This window comes from Oryctolagus cuniculus, chromosome 11 (genome assembly GCF_964237555.1).
Source record: "Oryctolagus cuniculus chromosome 11, mOryCun1.1, whole genome shotgun sequence".
NCBI lineage: Eukaryota > Metazoa > Chordata > Mammalia > Lagomorpha > Leporidae > Oryctolagus > Oryctolagus cuniculus.
This window is the reverse complement of record NC_091442.1, coordinates 11,650,113-11,664,704: the sequence shown is the minus strand read 5'-3', so window position 1 is coordinate 11,664,704 and position 14,592 is coordinate 11,650,113. Positions and strand designations below refer to the sequence as shown.

Sequence of the window (14,592 nt, the reverse complement as noted above, 5' to 3'; positions counted from 1 at the left end):
CACGGGCCCCTTCCCTGAACTCCAGCCTCCACTCTCGGGCCACCAGCCTGACCCCACGTCTGCACGGTCTATCAGGCACCTGGGGTCTCCCACCCCTGAAGTGAAATCTCACCCACCTTCATAGGTCCAGACCCTGGCATCCCCTCTGACTGCAGTCATTCCTTCCCATCCCGGAGCCATGGGTCACAGAGGGTCCCCCAGGCTGCACCCCTCACCAAGGGACCTTGGCCATCGCCTCCAGCAGCACCCTATTTCGAGCCACCGTCGCCTCCTGCCTAGACAGGTGCAGTAGCCCTGCAAGGGGTTGAACGATTTCTCCCAGGTGCCACGTCCACCCAGAGCCTCAAGTGTGACCTCATGAGGAAGGGGCTCCCACAGGTGCAGCTGATTAAGATGGGGACAGACCCCGTGTCAGGAAGAGAGGACACAGGCAAGGTGGCCACGGAAGGAGGATGAGAGGGCAGAGTGATGCTGCCGCAGCAGGGCTCACTGAGGACACTCACTGGAAGGCAGGGCCGGACGCCAGGGCCGCCGGGAGAGCAGCCGGATGGCCTCCAATGCTGCGAGGTTCGCTTGTGCTCAGCCCCCGTGCATGCGGGTGCTCAGGCACCCTTGGGACATGGGTAAGACCTCGCCTGGCCCCCTCGGTCCCACCCTCACACCCACACCCAGCCACGAGCCCTCTCACGATGCACAGGAATCCTGGCCGCTCCCCTGCTCAAACCCTTCTGGGGCTTTGCATCCCACTGTGGGCAGGACCGCAGGCTGCAATGACCTGCCACGGGCGCCGACGCAGTGACTCCTGGACAGCAGGCTAGGCCAAAGCAGCCAGGCCCACAGCCTCCAGGGTGAGCCCATTCGGATAAACCTCGAGCAGAGGCAAAACTGAGCATGTGTTCACTCCCAGAGGCACAGGAGTGCAGGACTGGGGAGGAGCAGGTGTCCCAACTCCTGGCTGAGGGCTGGCATCACAGGTGTGGCTGTAGGAGATACTCATCTCCTGGAAGTGCCCTCGCTGCAGGTGCACCACACCCCAGTAAGAAAGCCTTTGAAAAACCCCAGACTCCTTGCAGGGACCAAATCCTGCTGCAGCACCCACACCTGCCTCCTCCAACGTCCCAGAGCTCTGCTCCTCCCCCTCTGCCTCCGACACCCTTCACTCCACAAGCCCAGGGTGGCTGCACTTGCCCTTCCTCTGCCTGGAACTGTGTGTGTGTGCATGCGAGATATGTGGTGTGTGTGTGTGAAGGTAGGGTGTGTGGTGTGTGTGCATTTGTGGATTTTTAAATTTTTCTGAAAAGTAGAGACAGATAGGGATCTCCCCACTTGCTGCTTCATTCCCCAAATGCCCACAAGAGCTGAGGCAGGCCAAGTCAAAGCCAGGAGCCAGGAAGTCTATCCAGGTCTCCCCTGTGGGTGGCAGGGACCCAAGCCCTTGAGCTTCCCAGGGTGTGCATCACCCCACCCACTGCTTCCCAGGGTGCGCATCAGCAGGAAGCTGGAATGGACAGCAAAGCTGGGACTCAAAGCCAGGCACTCCCATATGGCATGAGGGCACCCCAGGCAGCAACTTGACCTCTGCATCAAAGGATGGCCCCACCACCTGGAATTCTTTCCACCCAGGTACCCTACCTCCCTCTCACTCTGTCTGCATCCCTGCTTAAACTCACCTAAGACACAGTTTTCTAAAGACCAACCGAAAACAGCACCCACCACTCCAACTCCCTCAGAACATCCTGTCACCCATAGCTACTCAATTTCCTCCACATCCTGTACCACCGACCTCCCTAACCAAAGGCCACTCCTTGCTGAGGTGCTGAATGAACAAACCACCCCCATTTTACAGACGAGAACACTAAGGCACAGAAAGGTAAAGTCCCCAGCCCAGAGGACTCACACACACACACCACACACAGAAAGGCAGGTTCTGGCTTTTCCCCACCCCTTCACTGCCCCTCAGGGTCTCTCAGCAGCTTTTCCACAGGAGGCCAGAGACTGAGTGACGCTGGCAAGGAAGGAGCCAGATGGCAGGTGAGCTGGCGCCCCACTCGCCCTCCCCTGCCTGGCCCAGCCCGGCTGCTGCAAGGAAAATGGCAGCCTGGGCCAGCAGGAACACTGCTCACGAGAGAGCAAAGCAGGAGAGGAACTGGGCACTTGCCGTGCCACGTTCCTGTCCCCCTTCTGCTTCCCAAGACCCAGCCAAGTCCGAGGGGACATGTTCAGAGGGTGGGACCCTGGGTCAGGCAAGCCGTGAGCCAACGACAGGTCAGGGCATAAATACGGCCGTCTCCCCCGTGCGCGTGGCTGGTCTCCTACTGAAGACACTTCTTGTGTTTTGCCCAGACTACGTTGGGAACCCCAGTATAAAAACAGAAATGTGAAGATGCAGACACCAGCAACAAAAAGTTGAACACAATCGAGCCAAAAATGGAGAGAGCAGCTGACCAGATGGCCCTGCCTCGGACGCTCACTGGAAGTGGGCTGGGCAGCACGTGCTAGCTTGGGAAGGAAACATGCAAATTCTTCCATCGGACTGTGGGACGGATGTGGCTGGAGACTGCCCTGCGAGCAGTGCGTCGAAAAGCTGCATTCTGCAGGAGAGTGTCCTGCGCCACGCCAGCTGATCGCTCCATCTCCCTGCCCTGGATTCGGAATTCCAGGGATGTTGTTGGGAAAACAAACCAGAATGGGGGCGGTGGGATGTGACTGAATCCGGGGCATTCAGAGGCGAAACCCTGCTGAGCTCAGTGGCTTTTCAAGTGTGTCCCCTTAGAAAGGCCCTTCATACTCTGCAGCCATCAAAATCACCTGTGGCAAAGGCGCCCCTGCACCAAACACAGCCCACCCCCACCCCCGCATTCTCCCCAGCATTCTCCCACAGCGAGAGTTCTCAGCAAGGCCCGGGGAGACCCAGAATAAAGCCCACATTCCCTAGGCTCCCTTGCAGCCAGGGGCCAAGGGACTAAGTTATAGACCATGGGACCTGAGCAGAAGAGCGGGCCATGACCCCTGTTACACCCTTAAAAGGAGGACATGCATGCCCTCCTGCCCCACCTGCCCCCTCCTGCCAGACTGAGCACGTGGCGGGAGGTCATCCTAGCCATGTGTGTCAGGGCCCTTCCTCAGGGCCTTGGTCCCTACCACCAGACACTGGACTACCCCATAGCTGTCCACACCCACAGAGCTGATGTGAGGGAGAAATCAACGCCTGCCTATCCACACCGCTCCTATGTAGGATGCCCGAGGGCACACACAGGTGCATCTTAACACACACAGGACAGAGTGGCTTGGAAGGCTCCAGGAGACAAATGAGAAGCTATTTTATATGTATGGGCAGTTCTTTTAATGCTGGGAAGACTGGCAGGGGTGTCTGCTGTTCCGCCTGGCCAACACCCACCCAGCTTACCTACGTGGACTGTCCTTTTAAGGACCCACTGGACCTTCAGGCCCTATCGTATAGATGGACCTGACTCCCCCTCTCCCCCAGCTCAAGCACTGCCCAATCAGAACACCACCCAATACCTCTGTCTACAGCAACTGGTTCAGAGATCAGGTTCTGGGCCAAGCTGAGCCAATGAGCATCAGACCTGGGATTTTTACTGTTGCTAAGGGGGGGGGGGGGGTGTCTCTGTTAGCCCTGGAGTGGCTTAGCTCTGAGAAATAGCAGCATGCAGTTGCTGGAGCCCATGGTGCCAGCAGCGGGGGAGAATCTGCCTAGGAAGAGAAAAGTAGAGCCCAGGGACGCGGCCCTGATCAGCCAAGCCTCTCAGCTCTTACGCTTCCCAGAAAAGTGAGCCAGGAAACTTGTTCTCTGATGATGTTTTTCTGTTTTCAGATTTATGTAAAAGATCTATTTGAAAGGCAGAGCAATAGAGAGAGATGGGAGGGGTGCAGGGGAGAGAGGTGGAAGCAGAGAGAGAGAGAGAAAGATAGCTCTTACACCTGCAGGTTCACTCCCGAAATGGCCACAATGGTCCAGACTAGTAAAGCCCAAAGTCAGGGGCCAAAACGTCCATTTTGGTTCCATACTTGGGCCACCATCCACTGCCTTCCCTGGCACATTAACCTGGAGCTGGATCAAAAGCAGGGCAGCCAGGACCGAAACCAGCGCTCCAATATAAGATGCTAGTGTCAGGGTCGGCACCGTGGCGCAAAAGATTAATCCTCCACCTGCGGCGCCGGCATCCCATATGGGCGCCAGTTCTAGTCCCGGCTGCCCCTCTTCCAATCCAGCTCTCTGCTGTAGCCTGGGAAAGCAGTAGAAGATGGCCCAAGTCCTTGGGCCCCTGAATCCACATGGGAGACCGGGAAGAAGCACCTGGCTCTTGGCTCTGGATTGGCAGAGCTCCAGCCATTGCAGCCATCTGGGGAGTGAACCAACAGAAGGAAAACCTTTCTGTCTCTCCCTCTCACTGTCTGTAACTCTACCTCTCAAATAAATAAATAAACTCTTAACAACAAAAAAAAAAGATGCTGGTGTCACAAGTGCCAGCTGAACCTCTCACTCCATGCCACAGCAGCCCCTTGATGCTGTTTTTCTTGAGTCAATTTTATCTGGATTCTCTTTCAGTTATAATTAAATAATCCTAATAATGGCAGTAATCCTAGTAACAATATAGTAGCTGTAGGCCGGCGCCGCGGCTCACTAGGCTAATCCTCCGCCTTGTGGCGCCTGCACACCGGGTTCTAGTCCCGGTCGGGGCGCCGGATTCTGTCCCGGTTGCCCCTCTTCCAGGCCAGCCCTCTGCTGTGGCCAGGGAGTGCAGTGGAGGATGGTCCAAGTGCTTGGGCCCTGCACCCCATGGGAGACCAGGAGGGGCACCTGGCTCCTGCCATCGGATCGGCGCGGTGCACCGGTTGCAGCGCGCTGGCCGCGGCGGCCATTGGAGGGTGAACCAACAGCAAAGGAAGACCTTTCTCTCTGTCTCTCTCACTGTCCACTCTGCCTGTCAAAAAAATAAAAAGAAAATAAAATTAAAAAAAAAATACAGTAGCTGTAATCACTACTATCACTACCAACTGTATTAGCACCATTCCTTTAGACCAGGAATTGACAACTTTGACCTCAGTCTGGCGCTTCATCTGTTTCTGTAAATAAAGTTTTATTGAAACACAGAGTCACTCGTTCCTTTATTTGGCACCTATGGCTGCATCTGTGCTACAACAGCATGAGTCATCAAGACAGCGACTGCATGGCAAGCAGCTAACACTACAAGACCCCCAGCTAACACCACACAAAAGGGGTCTGCAGAGCCCTGCTTTAGACCAGAAGGGATCAGGCAGCACGGTGAGCATGGGGTCTGCTTGGGCACTGAGTGTCCCTGGGCTGGCACAGGACGGGAGGGGCGAACTCACCAGCAGGAAGGCGCGCACGGTGGGGATCTTGTTCAGCTCCACCAGCAGCCTCAGGGCCTTCTCGTGGTTGCTGCAATACTCCTCGTACACGCAGAACTTGTCCTTCTGCAAGACAGGGACACAGCCCGTGGGAGACAGGCCACGGCAAGAGGGCAGACATTTGGGCCAGCAGGCCTGGGGGGAAAGGACCAGCCCAGACCCCGGAGAGGCTGCTGGCTTCCCTCCTGCCCCAGTTCTGCATCCTGCCCTCTGGTGACCTTTCGGGACGCAGCACAGCCCAGGGTCAACAGCAAGGACTGGACGCAAGTGACCTGGACTTGAATGCCAGCTGCACTTCCTCGCTGTGAATTCAGGCAAGTTCCCAGACCCCCCTGTGCCTCAGTTTCCTCATCTGTACGGTGGAGCTGACAAAAGCCCCTTACTCACGGAGACCCTGGAGGGCACAGGTGGTCTTTTACCAGCCTAGAGGTTACCTGGGGGTCATGGGGTCCTCAACCATCAGTCAGAGTTTCCAGAACGGGAAGGCCAGGAGCCTTCTTAGCCGGAAGCCCTCGACTGAGGAGTCCTGGTTCCAGAAGGCTCAGAATTCTCCAAGGCCCAAACAAAGATGTCCTGGGTAAGGTCACTGGGGAGGAAAGGCTGCAGGGTCTTGACCTTGGCGGAGGAAGAGACCCCAAGAAGCTAAGGAAGGAAGAGGTGGTATGCAGAGCAGGCAGCCTGCCTTGTTTCTAAACAAACCCCCGGCCACCCTTCCGTGGAAACCTGCAGGAAGGAGGCCAAGGGGGGAGAATGGCTTCTGAACAAGTGACAGCCCCAGCCGCCCTGCTCGTGTCAGAGGCTCTGTGTGCACTAGCCAAGCGATGCGCTGAGCTGATGGCCACGTGGGGATGGGGCATGGAGGATGGGGGGCTGAGCACACCAGTACAGGCACATCCTGCTCTCTGGGCAGGAGGGTAAACTCACCCAGCCTTCCCATCACCTTACTCTGCAATTATGGAAAAATCAAGGTACAGCGACTTGCCCCGGGGCTCGTGCTGAGTGCAGTGGCAGAACTGGGATTTTACTGCTCTTAACCCCTGTGCACAGGAACGAGATGGCAGGGGGAGACGGATCCACAACCCCACGGACCAAATCCCAAAGGGCCCTGCAGCACCAGGACGAAACAAACAGAGCACTAGGAACCCAGGCTGCCCGAGCAGCAGGTGACCAGGGGCAAGGTCGCACGGCAGCACACGGTGGATGCAGTAACACAGCCCCAGCACTTGGGCTGCTGGCCGAGCAGACAACTTATACATGCCAGAGCAGTAGAAAATGCCTGGCACACAACACGCACGAGGCAATACTTCAAAACGCTCCACAAACACAATCAACAAACGTGAATCTACAGGGAAAAAATATCAACACAAGGTCCCAGTCCCCCAGAGTAGACACACACGCATGTGCACACGCACACACACACACACACACACCAGGACAAACAGCCCTGCTGCGTCCCCAAGAGAACCCTCATAACCTGCAGCGCAACACACACCATGTGCTCCAAACACCACTGCCACCATCATCAGCGTCACACAGAAACACACACTGAGTCCCCAACCACAAGCCCCTCCCCCACTGCATGCACTCCTGATATTCCGGGAAGGAAAAGAGGGGCCCCCAGGACCCCCTCACTGCCTGAGCAGACCTTGTCCATCTTCCCTGCTCAAATGAGCCCAAGGTCCCATCGAGGCTGAAGGAGAGGGGTGAGAAGTCTGGACTCCAGGGGCTCACCGGAACCCAAACAACATGGTAAGGGGCGGTGCTGGACACATCTGGAACCATGGCCTTGGCTGCAGAAGTCAGAGAGAATCTTTCTTGTCGCCAGTGACAGGCATTGACCGTGTATCTGGGAGCCCCTGAAAGGCCTGAAGGACCACAGAGTGGGGCTAGGCTCAGATCACGAGCACATGAATGGCAGGAGGAAGTCCCACCCATACGTAAGGAACTAAAAAGTTCCCTCTGCAGCCAAGAGCCGGGACTCTCCCCTGGCTTACATATCCCTACTGTCAGGGACCGACGTTGTGACACAGAGTTAAGCCACTCCCAATCCAGCCCCCAGCTAATGCCTGGGAAGACAATGAAAGGATGGCCCAGTTATGGGCCCCTGCACCCACACGGGAGACCCAGATGGAGTTCCAGGTTCCTGGTTTCAGCCTGAATCACCCTTGGCTGTTGCAGCCATCTGGGGAGTAAACCAGTGGATGGAAGAGCCCTCAACCTGACTTTTAAGTAAATTAGTAAAAACCAAACCAAACCAAGGAAAACTACTAGTAGTATTGTCCTGAGACACTGGAAGTCCCCATGACCACTGCCATTGTCCAACCCCTAAGTGCTGTGTGCAGGTTCCGCAGCCAGCCTGCCTAGGTTCACAGCCCAACTCCCCTGGCTATCAGCTCTGTGACCCTGGAAAAGACAATGACCCTGAGTCTTTGCATTGTCATTTGTAAGTTACTGGCAATAACGACATCCTCATCAAACTGCTGCTGTGACATGTCAAGGTGAATCTGTACGAAGTGCTTCAGACAGCACATGGTAGATGCTCCCTGAACACCAACTATGCTATTCCTGCACCCTGCGAGGCAGCAGATGACGGCTCAAGTGCTCGGACCCCTGCCACCCACGGGAGGGACCCAGATGGAGTTCCTGGACTCTTAGGGACATTTTGGGAGTGAACCAGCAGGTAGAAGATCTCAATCTCTCTCTCTCTCTCTACCTTTCACATATATAAAATAGATGAACTTTATAGAACTCCTGACTCTGTCCACACTACTCCTGTGCTGAACACCTCCAGTGGTTTCCTGTGGCAGACTCAAACCTGTGGTCCTCGCCTTGGTCCTCACGGCAGCCCTGAACCCTGCCCATGGCTCCCTCCGCTCCTGCTGCAGACTGGCTCCCAGCTCGGGGTCTGTGCCCTTTCTTCTCTGGGGCTGGAATGTTTGCCCCCCAATGTGGGGAGCAACTCAGACTAGACTGTTACTGGAATTAAGACTTATTCTATGCATCTGCTCTCCCACAATATGGCACTGGGAGAGGAGGAAACAGCTTCTACACAGCTGCCTCCAGTTCAACCAATAAACAGCAGGACCTGCTCCTGATTGGAGGAGAGCAGCGTACTCGGCGTGTGGGTAGCAGAGTTGGGATTGGTGGAAGAGGACTATAAAGGAGGAGAGAGACAACATGCACCAGGAACATCTATCCGAATAACACCTGAGCAGCCCCCGAGAGAGCCGGCCGGCGGTGTGCCGCTCCCCCGCGGAAGTGGGGAAAGTGGCAGGGGGAACCGCCCTTCCACGGAGGTGGAAGGGACGGTAGCCAATCCGGGAAGAACCAGCAGCAAACCCGGGAAAGGCCGAGCAGACGAAAGAACAGCGCAGGGTCCTATGTCGTTCCTCCACGAAGAGGGGGAGCGACATAATGGTGCCGTGACTCGGATATGAAGCCTAGGCAGGGTTTAGTGTCGTTCCTCCATGAAGAGGGGGAGCGACACCCCAAGATCATCCCATCAGCTTGGAGAGGCCACCTCTGCTGGATTCAACACAGCTCAATTCTAATTACAGATTCGCCACCAATAATGTTGACTGTAGGTGTATTCCTGGAACTGCACGAGATACTTACACTAAAAATTACTTGGAGTTCGCCTGAAATTCAAGTTTACTCCGGTGTTCCGGGTTTCCATTTGCTAATCTGTCAGCCTTGACCTTACCTCGAAGCCTAAGCAGCAAGACCCGCCCCCACCCTCGCTAGACCTGCATTTGATGTTCTTCACAACCTGCTCTGCCGACCCCGTGACCTCACCTGTTAGCACACCCTCCGTTTCCCCGCCTGTGAGCCTCGGGGTAGCAGGATGCAAGTCTGTCTGCCTCAGTGCCACAGCCTCAGGGGCTAGCGCAGTGCGTGCCATGGGACAGACGCTTAATATGCACTTCAGGAGACACTGTGGTGTTAGATGGTGAAAACACAGACTCCGGAGCCTCAGCTCCCAGCTCTGACGCCCACTAGCGGGGTGAGCGCTCCCGCTGGGTCTCAGTGCCCTCGTTGTAAGACGGGCACCGCGGCAGCACCCACTTTTCACGGCTGTCGCGATGCTTTCAGGAGGTAGTCTATGTGAAGCACCTAGAACTGTCCCCAGCACAGGGCAACCCCCACTCAGGGCAGTGGTCAGTGGGTGGGCCAGGGGTGTGCGGCCAGAGTGGCACCAGTGGGCAGGTTTGTGCTCCAGGCCCTTGCTCGCCTGCAGAGCCCACCCCGCCTGCCCCGGTGCTGCCTGGCCACAGGACATGGGAATGCAGCTGACCCCAGCACCCGCCACCTCCACGGCTGCTGTGGATGATAGGGGCTCAAGGCTGCTCCCACCAGGGAGGGCACAGATACACGGGCCCCTGGACGCTGGGAGCAGTGGCAGCCAATGGCCCCAGCCAAGCCCACTCCAGGAACTGGCCTGCCTGAGCTGTGACGCCCACTCCTGAGGACAGCCCACACCCCGGGCTGGACAACATCAGTGCAAAGGCCGCCCCCTCGACCGACTGCACACACCCCCAAGGCGCCTCCAGCTTTGGAGCCCCTCCGGGGTGGGACCAGCTGAGGCCGAGTGGAGCCTGGGCACCCTCTCCCCAGCTGCCTCCAGGAGGCCTTAGCACCCACATCATCTCCAACTTCTGGAAACCCACGGACAGCAGGCGCTGACTCAGTGCCGCCCTTCGTGAGCACGGGCAGGTGGGAGGTAGAGATTTTAAATTGTAAATTAAAAATGCCATTTTAAGTCACAAAACACTGACTCACACCCTGGGTGAGCGAGCTTCTCTGCCGATCATGCCGATTAGCTAGGTGGGCTGTGTTGCAACAGTTACATACACACACACACACACACACACACGCCACACTCACACACACCCACCCCCATCTGAGCCGCCAGCTCTGCTTCCATCATACCCGGGGCGGGCAGAGGCCCGGGGCTCCAGCGCAGCTTGGCTTCCACCACATGCATTTCATGCTTATCTTCTCTTCACACCAAGAGACGCTCACTTTCTACTTCCGTGATGATACAGATTTCACTTCTTAAATAATTTTTAAGTGAATCGCTTTTTGAAAAGATTAAGCAAATGATAAAACGGGTACCAGATTACCAACTTGGCTTGTGAAGTACTGAATTGTTGGTCCTGGTATGGCTGGCAAGAAGGGCCAGATCCCAGCTCTGCCACTCACGATCGTGCCCCTGGACTTGACCTTCCTCTCGGCTTACTGGCCTGTGGAGTGGGCAGGTGAACCAGACGCAGCAGTGACCATAAAGTCCCTGCTCCAGTGCTACTCACACTGGGGGGGGGGGGGGGCAGACAACAAACAGCAGGGGGGAAAACACCCCCAAGGCAAAGTGCAAAGGGCACTGACAGCCACATGGGGGAGGGGCGAGGAAGGATGGGAGTAGGGCAGGGTGGCTTCACAGAGGAGGGGGCATTTCTGAAAGATTCCACAAGCAGGGAAGGAGAGTATATGGGGGTCTGAGGTGACCGCAAGCCTGGCCTGCTCCACAACAGTGAGGAGTCCAAGCTGGTGGGGGAGGGGAGGGGATGCAAGGAACAGCTAGGGCCTGGGCAGGCTCCAGGAAGAGGCGGGAAGAGGCTACCTGGGCCATCCAGCAGGCGCCTGGCAGCTCCAGGCGGACCCGACCTCAGGACATCCCACTTCCGTCCAGGCCTGTGGTCCTGACATGAGGCTGGAAGCCTAGAGGCCCCACTGCATAGCGGGGCACAGCAAGGCCGTGACCCCCAAGAATCCCAGGGGGTGCCAAAGAGCACAGGGCCTCATGAGCAAACACACACAGGACGGGACGCGACTGAGGGACACGGCACTCGCTGCGTGTCGGGAAGCTGAATTGTCTCTACACTCTAGAAGGTGGGTTTCGCTGCCCCTTTCACAGATGAGGGGACCAAGAACAGAGAGGCGAGGCCCTTCTCCCCAGATCTCCGAGCTGGGAGGCAGCAGCGCCAGGACACACTCAGGCAGCCGTTCTGGGCCAGGCTTGACCTTGTGGGCCCGCCAGAACGGGTGCTGGGATCTCGGGAGGCCTGGACGGCCCTGGTCCAGGACAGCTCCTCAGAAAGGTCCGCCCTTCCACCCAGCGGCCACAGCTTGGGGCCAAGCACTGCCCTCACCCCACCCAGCTGAGGAGGCCATGCCAGGAGGTCCAGGCAGCGATGAACGGAAGGGCAAGGGAGGGGCCAGCGCTGTGGCATAGAGGGCAAAGCCACCGCCTGCAGTGCCGGCATCCTGTTTGGGCGCCAGTTCGAGTCCCAGCTGCTGTACTTTCAATCCAGCTCTCTGCTATGGCCTGGGAAAGCAGTGGAAGATGGCTCCAAGTCCTTGGGCCCCTGCACCTGCATGGGAGACCCAGAGGAAGCTCCTGGCTCCTGGCTTGGGATTGGCACAGCTCTGGATGTTGCGACCAATTGGGGAGTGAACCAGCAGATGGAGCACCTCTCTCTCTCTCTCTCTCTCTCTCTCTGCCTCTGCCTCTGCCTCTGCCTCTGCCTCTCTGTAACTCTGTCTTTCAAATAAACAAACAAATCTGAAAGAAAGAAGGGGAGGGAAGAGAGAGGTCTTCCATCCTCATGGCAGCCCCTCCGCTATTCCCATTTCACAGAGGTGAGACTGAGGCCCCGAGACACAGCGACTTGCCCAAGGTCACTCGGCTGCTCAGAGGGCTTTGAACTGCAGCTGCTGGCTCCAGGGAAACAAGCAGTCACTCATGCCTCAGAGCCCAAAGGGGAGGCTGTCAGCCCCAGTTCTCATCACTTTCCCACTCACAAACATCTCCCTCCTCACCACCCTCACGGCCCCTGCACTGGTCCAAGGCACCATCAGCTTGGACTCGGTAGGCGACCTCTGGGCTGGCCTCTCTGCCCCCAACAGTCTCCTCTCTCATGTGTGGCCCCAGGCCACTTTCGCACCAGAGGAGACCCCGCCTCTCCTCTGCACATTCCCAGCGTATCACAGCACCCCCCCACGAGCACCCATCTCACTGGCCCGTCATGCTCTCACCTGCCCCATTTCACAATGGAGGAACTCCCCTACAGGAACACGGGGCAGCCTCTGCAGTGAGTGAGCCTTTCCTGTGTGCCAGGGGCTGCTGGGAGTCGTCTCCTTGTGCTGTCTCACTGAATCCTCACCACACAACCCGAGTGCACACCCATTTCACAGGGGAGGACACTGAGGCACAGACAAGCTAGAACCACCTGCTGTAACGACACGGCTAAGGAGGAGCTCAGCATTGTCCTGACCACGACATGAGACCGTCACCCACACTGGGCTGAGCCCCCAGACTGTCACTCTAGGCTCTTGACCATCAGGATGGGACCCCTTGAAGAAGTGATGGTGACAATGATGTTGATGGTGATGATGGTGAATGGTGATGATGGTGGTGGCGATGGTGATGACTGTGACGGTGATGATGATGACAGTAATGGTGGCAGTGGTGATGTGGTGGTGATGGGTGGTGATGCTGATAGTGGTGATGATGGTGATGGTGATGATATTGACCATGATAATGGTGGTGATAGTGATGGTATTAATGGTAATGTGGTGGTAATGATGCTGGGTGGGGGTGATTAAGATGGTGACTGGTGGTGTGATGGTGGTGATGGTGATGGTGATGGCAGTGATGGTGATGCTGATAGTGGTGGTGATGGTGATGACAGTGATGATGGTGATGGTGGTGATGGCAGTGATGATGATGGTGATGGTGATGGGTGGTAATAATGATGGAGATGGTGATGTGGTGATGGTGATGACTGTGATGGTGGTGGTGATGGGTGGTGATGCTGATAGTGGTGATGATGGTGATGGTGATGATGTTGACCATGATAATGGTGGTGATAGTGATGGTATTAATGGTAATGTGATGGTAATGATGATGGGTGGGGGTGATTACGATGGTGAGGTGGTAGTGGGGTGGTGTGATGGTGATGGTGATGGTGATGGGTGGTAATAATGATGGAGATGGTGATGTGGTGATGGTGATGACTGTGATGGTGGTGGTGATGGGTGGTGATGCTGATAGTGGTGATGATGGTGATGGTGATGATGTTGACCATGATAATGGTGGTGATAGTGATGGTATTAATGGTAATGTGATGGTAATGGTGATGGGTGGGGGTGATTAAGATGGTGAGGTGGTAGTGGGGTGGTGTGATGGTCGTGATGGTAACGGTGATGGTGGTGATGGTGATGGAGATGGTAATGGTGATGATGGTGATGGCAGTAATGGTGATGGTGATGGTGACGGGTGGTAATAACGATGGAGATGGTGATGGTGATGGTAGTGATGGTGATGACTGTGATGGGTGGTGATGCTGACAGTGGTGGTGACGGTGGTGACAGTGATGGTGGTGATGGCGGTGATGGTGATAGTGATGATGGTGATGGTAGTGGTCAGAGCTAACAATGACCAAGTGGTTACCATATGCTAAATGTTCTCATCCTCTACACTACTGATATTTGGGTTGGATCGTTCTCTGTAGTGGGGCCACCTATGCATTCTAAGATATGGGGTAGCACTGTGGCTTCCACCCACTGGACATCAGTGGCACCCTTTCTGGAACTGACACCACCACAGGCCCCAGGTGCAGAGCCACACCCCTGCTCCCCATCTGAGAAGCAGGGCTCTATCGTGCTGCTCATGGGAGTCTTTCCAGCCCCCAAGGGGTGGGCGTGACTGTCCCCACTTCTCAGTCACAGGGGAAACTGAGGCTCAGGGAGGCAGAGCAGCCTGCCCAAGCCTCCCATCCATGAAGATGGCCACAGGTGGCACAGGACAGGGTCTGGGAGAAGCAGTGGCCTCCCTGCCCTGCAGCCCCTGCCAGCCTCACAGTGAGCTGGGAATCCTGCAGGGAGGGAGAGGCCACTGCGACCTGCCTCAGCCCCTCTGACCCGCAGCCTGCGTGGGCACCCAAGGTGGTTCAGGTGTCAGTGGAGGTTCAGGTCTGACCCCGACTCCCTGCTCTCGGGCCCCGGCTGCCCCTGTGGGCCACTGTGTGGCAGAGGAGCCCTCCCTGGCCAGGGGGCAATGGGAAGCGGCCATGTACCACAGGAAAGTGAGGGAAAGTGAAGCCACCGAAAACACCCACTGTCTACAGGGCCTGGCCTGCTTCCCACCATTCCTTCCTGCCCTACACAGCCACTCCATCTACTGGAAGAGGTTGGGCA

At 56.7% G+C, this 14,592-nt stretch overlaps 1 protein-coding gene across 1 annotated transcript in view; it reads right to left on the bottom strand.

Moving 5' to 3' along the window:
• PREX1 (phosphatidylinositol-3,4,5-trisphosphate dependent Rac exchange factor 1) overlaps positions 1 to 14,592 on the bottom strand; it is a 161,587-nt gene that overhangs the window by 79,360 nt on the left and 67,635 nt on the right. Inside the window, exon 4 of the mRNA XM_070051408.1 lies at positions 5,356 to 5,460. Coding sequence (XP_069907509.1) covers positions 5,356 to 5,460 — 105 coding nt within the window. The remainder of the gene's footprint in view (positions 1 to 5,355; positions 5,461 to 14,592) is intronic.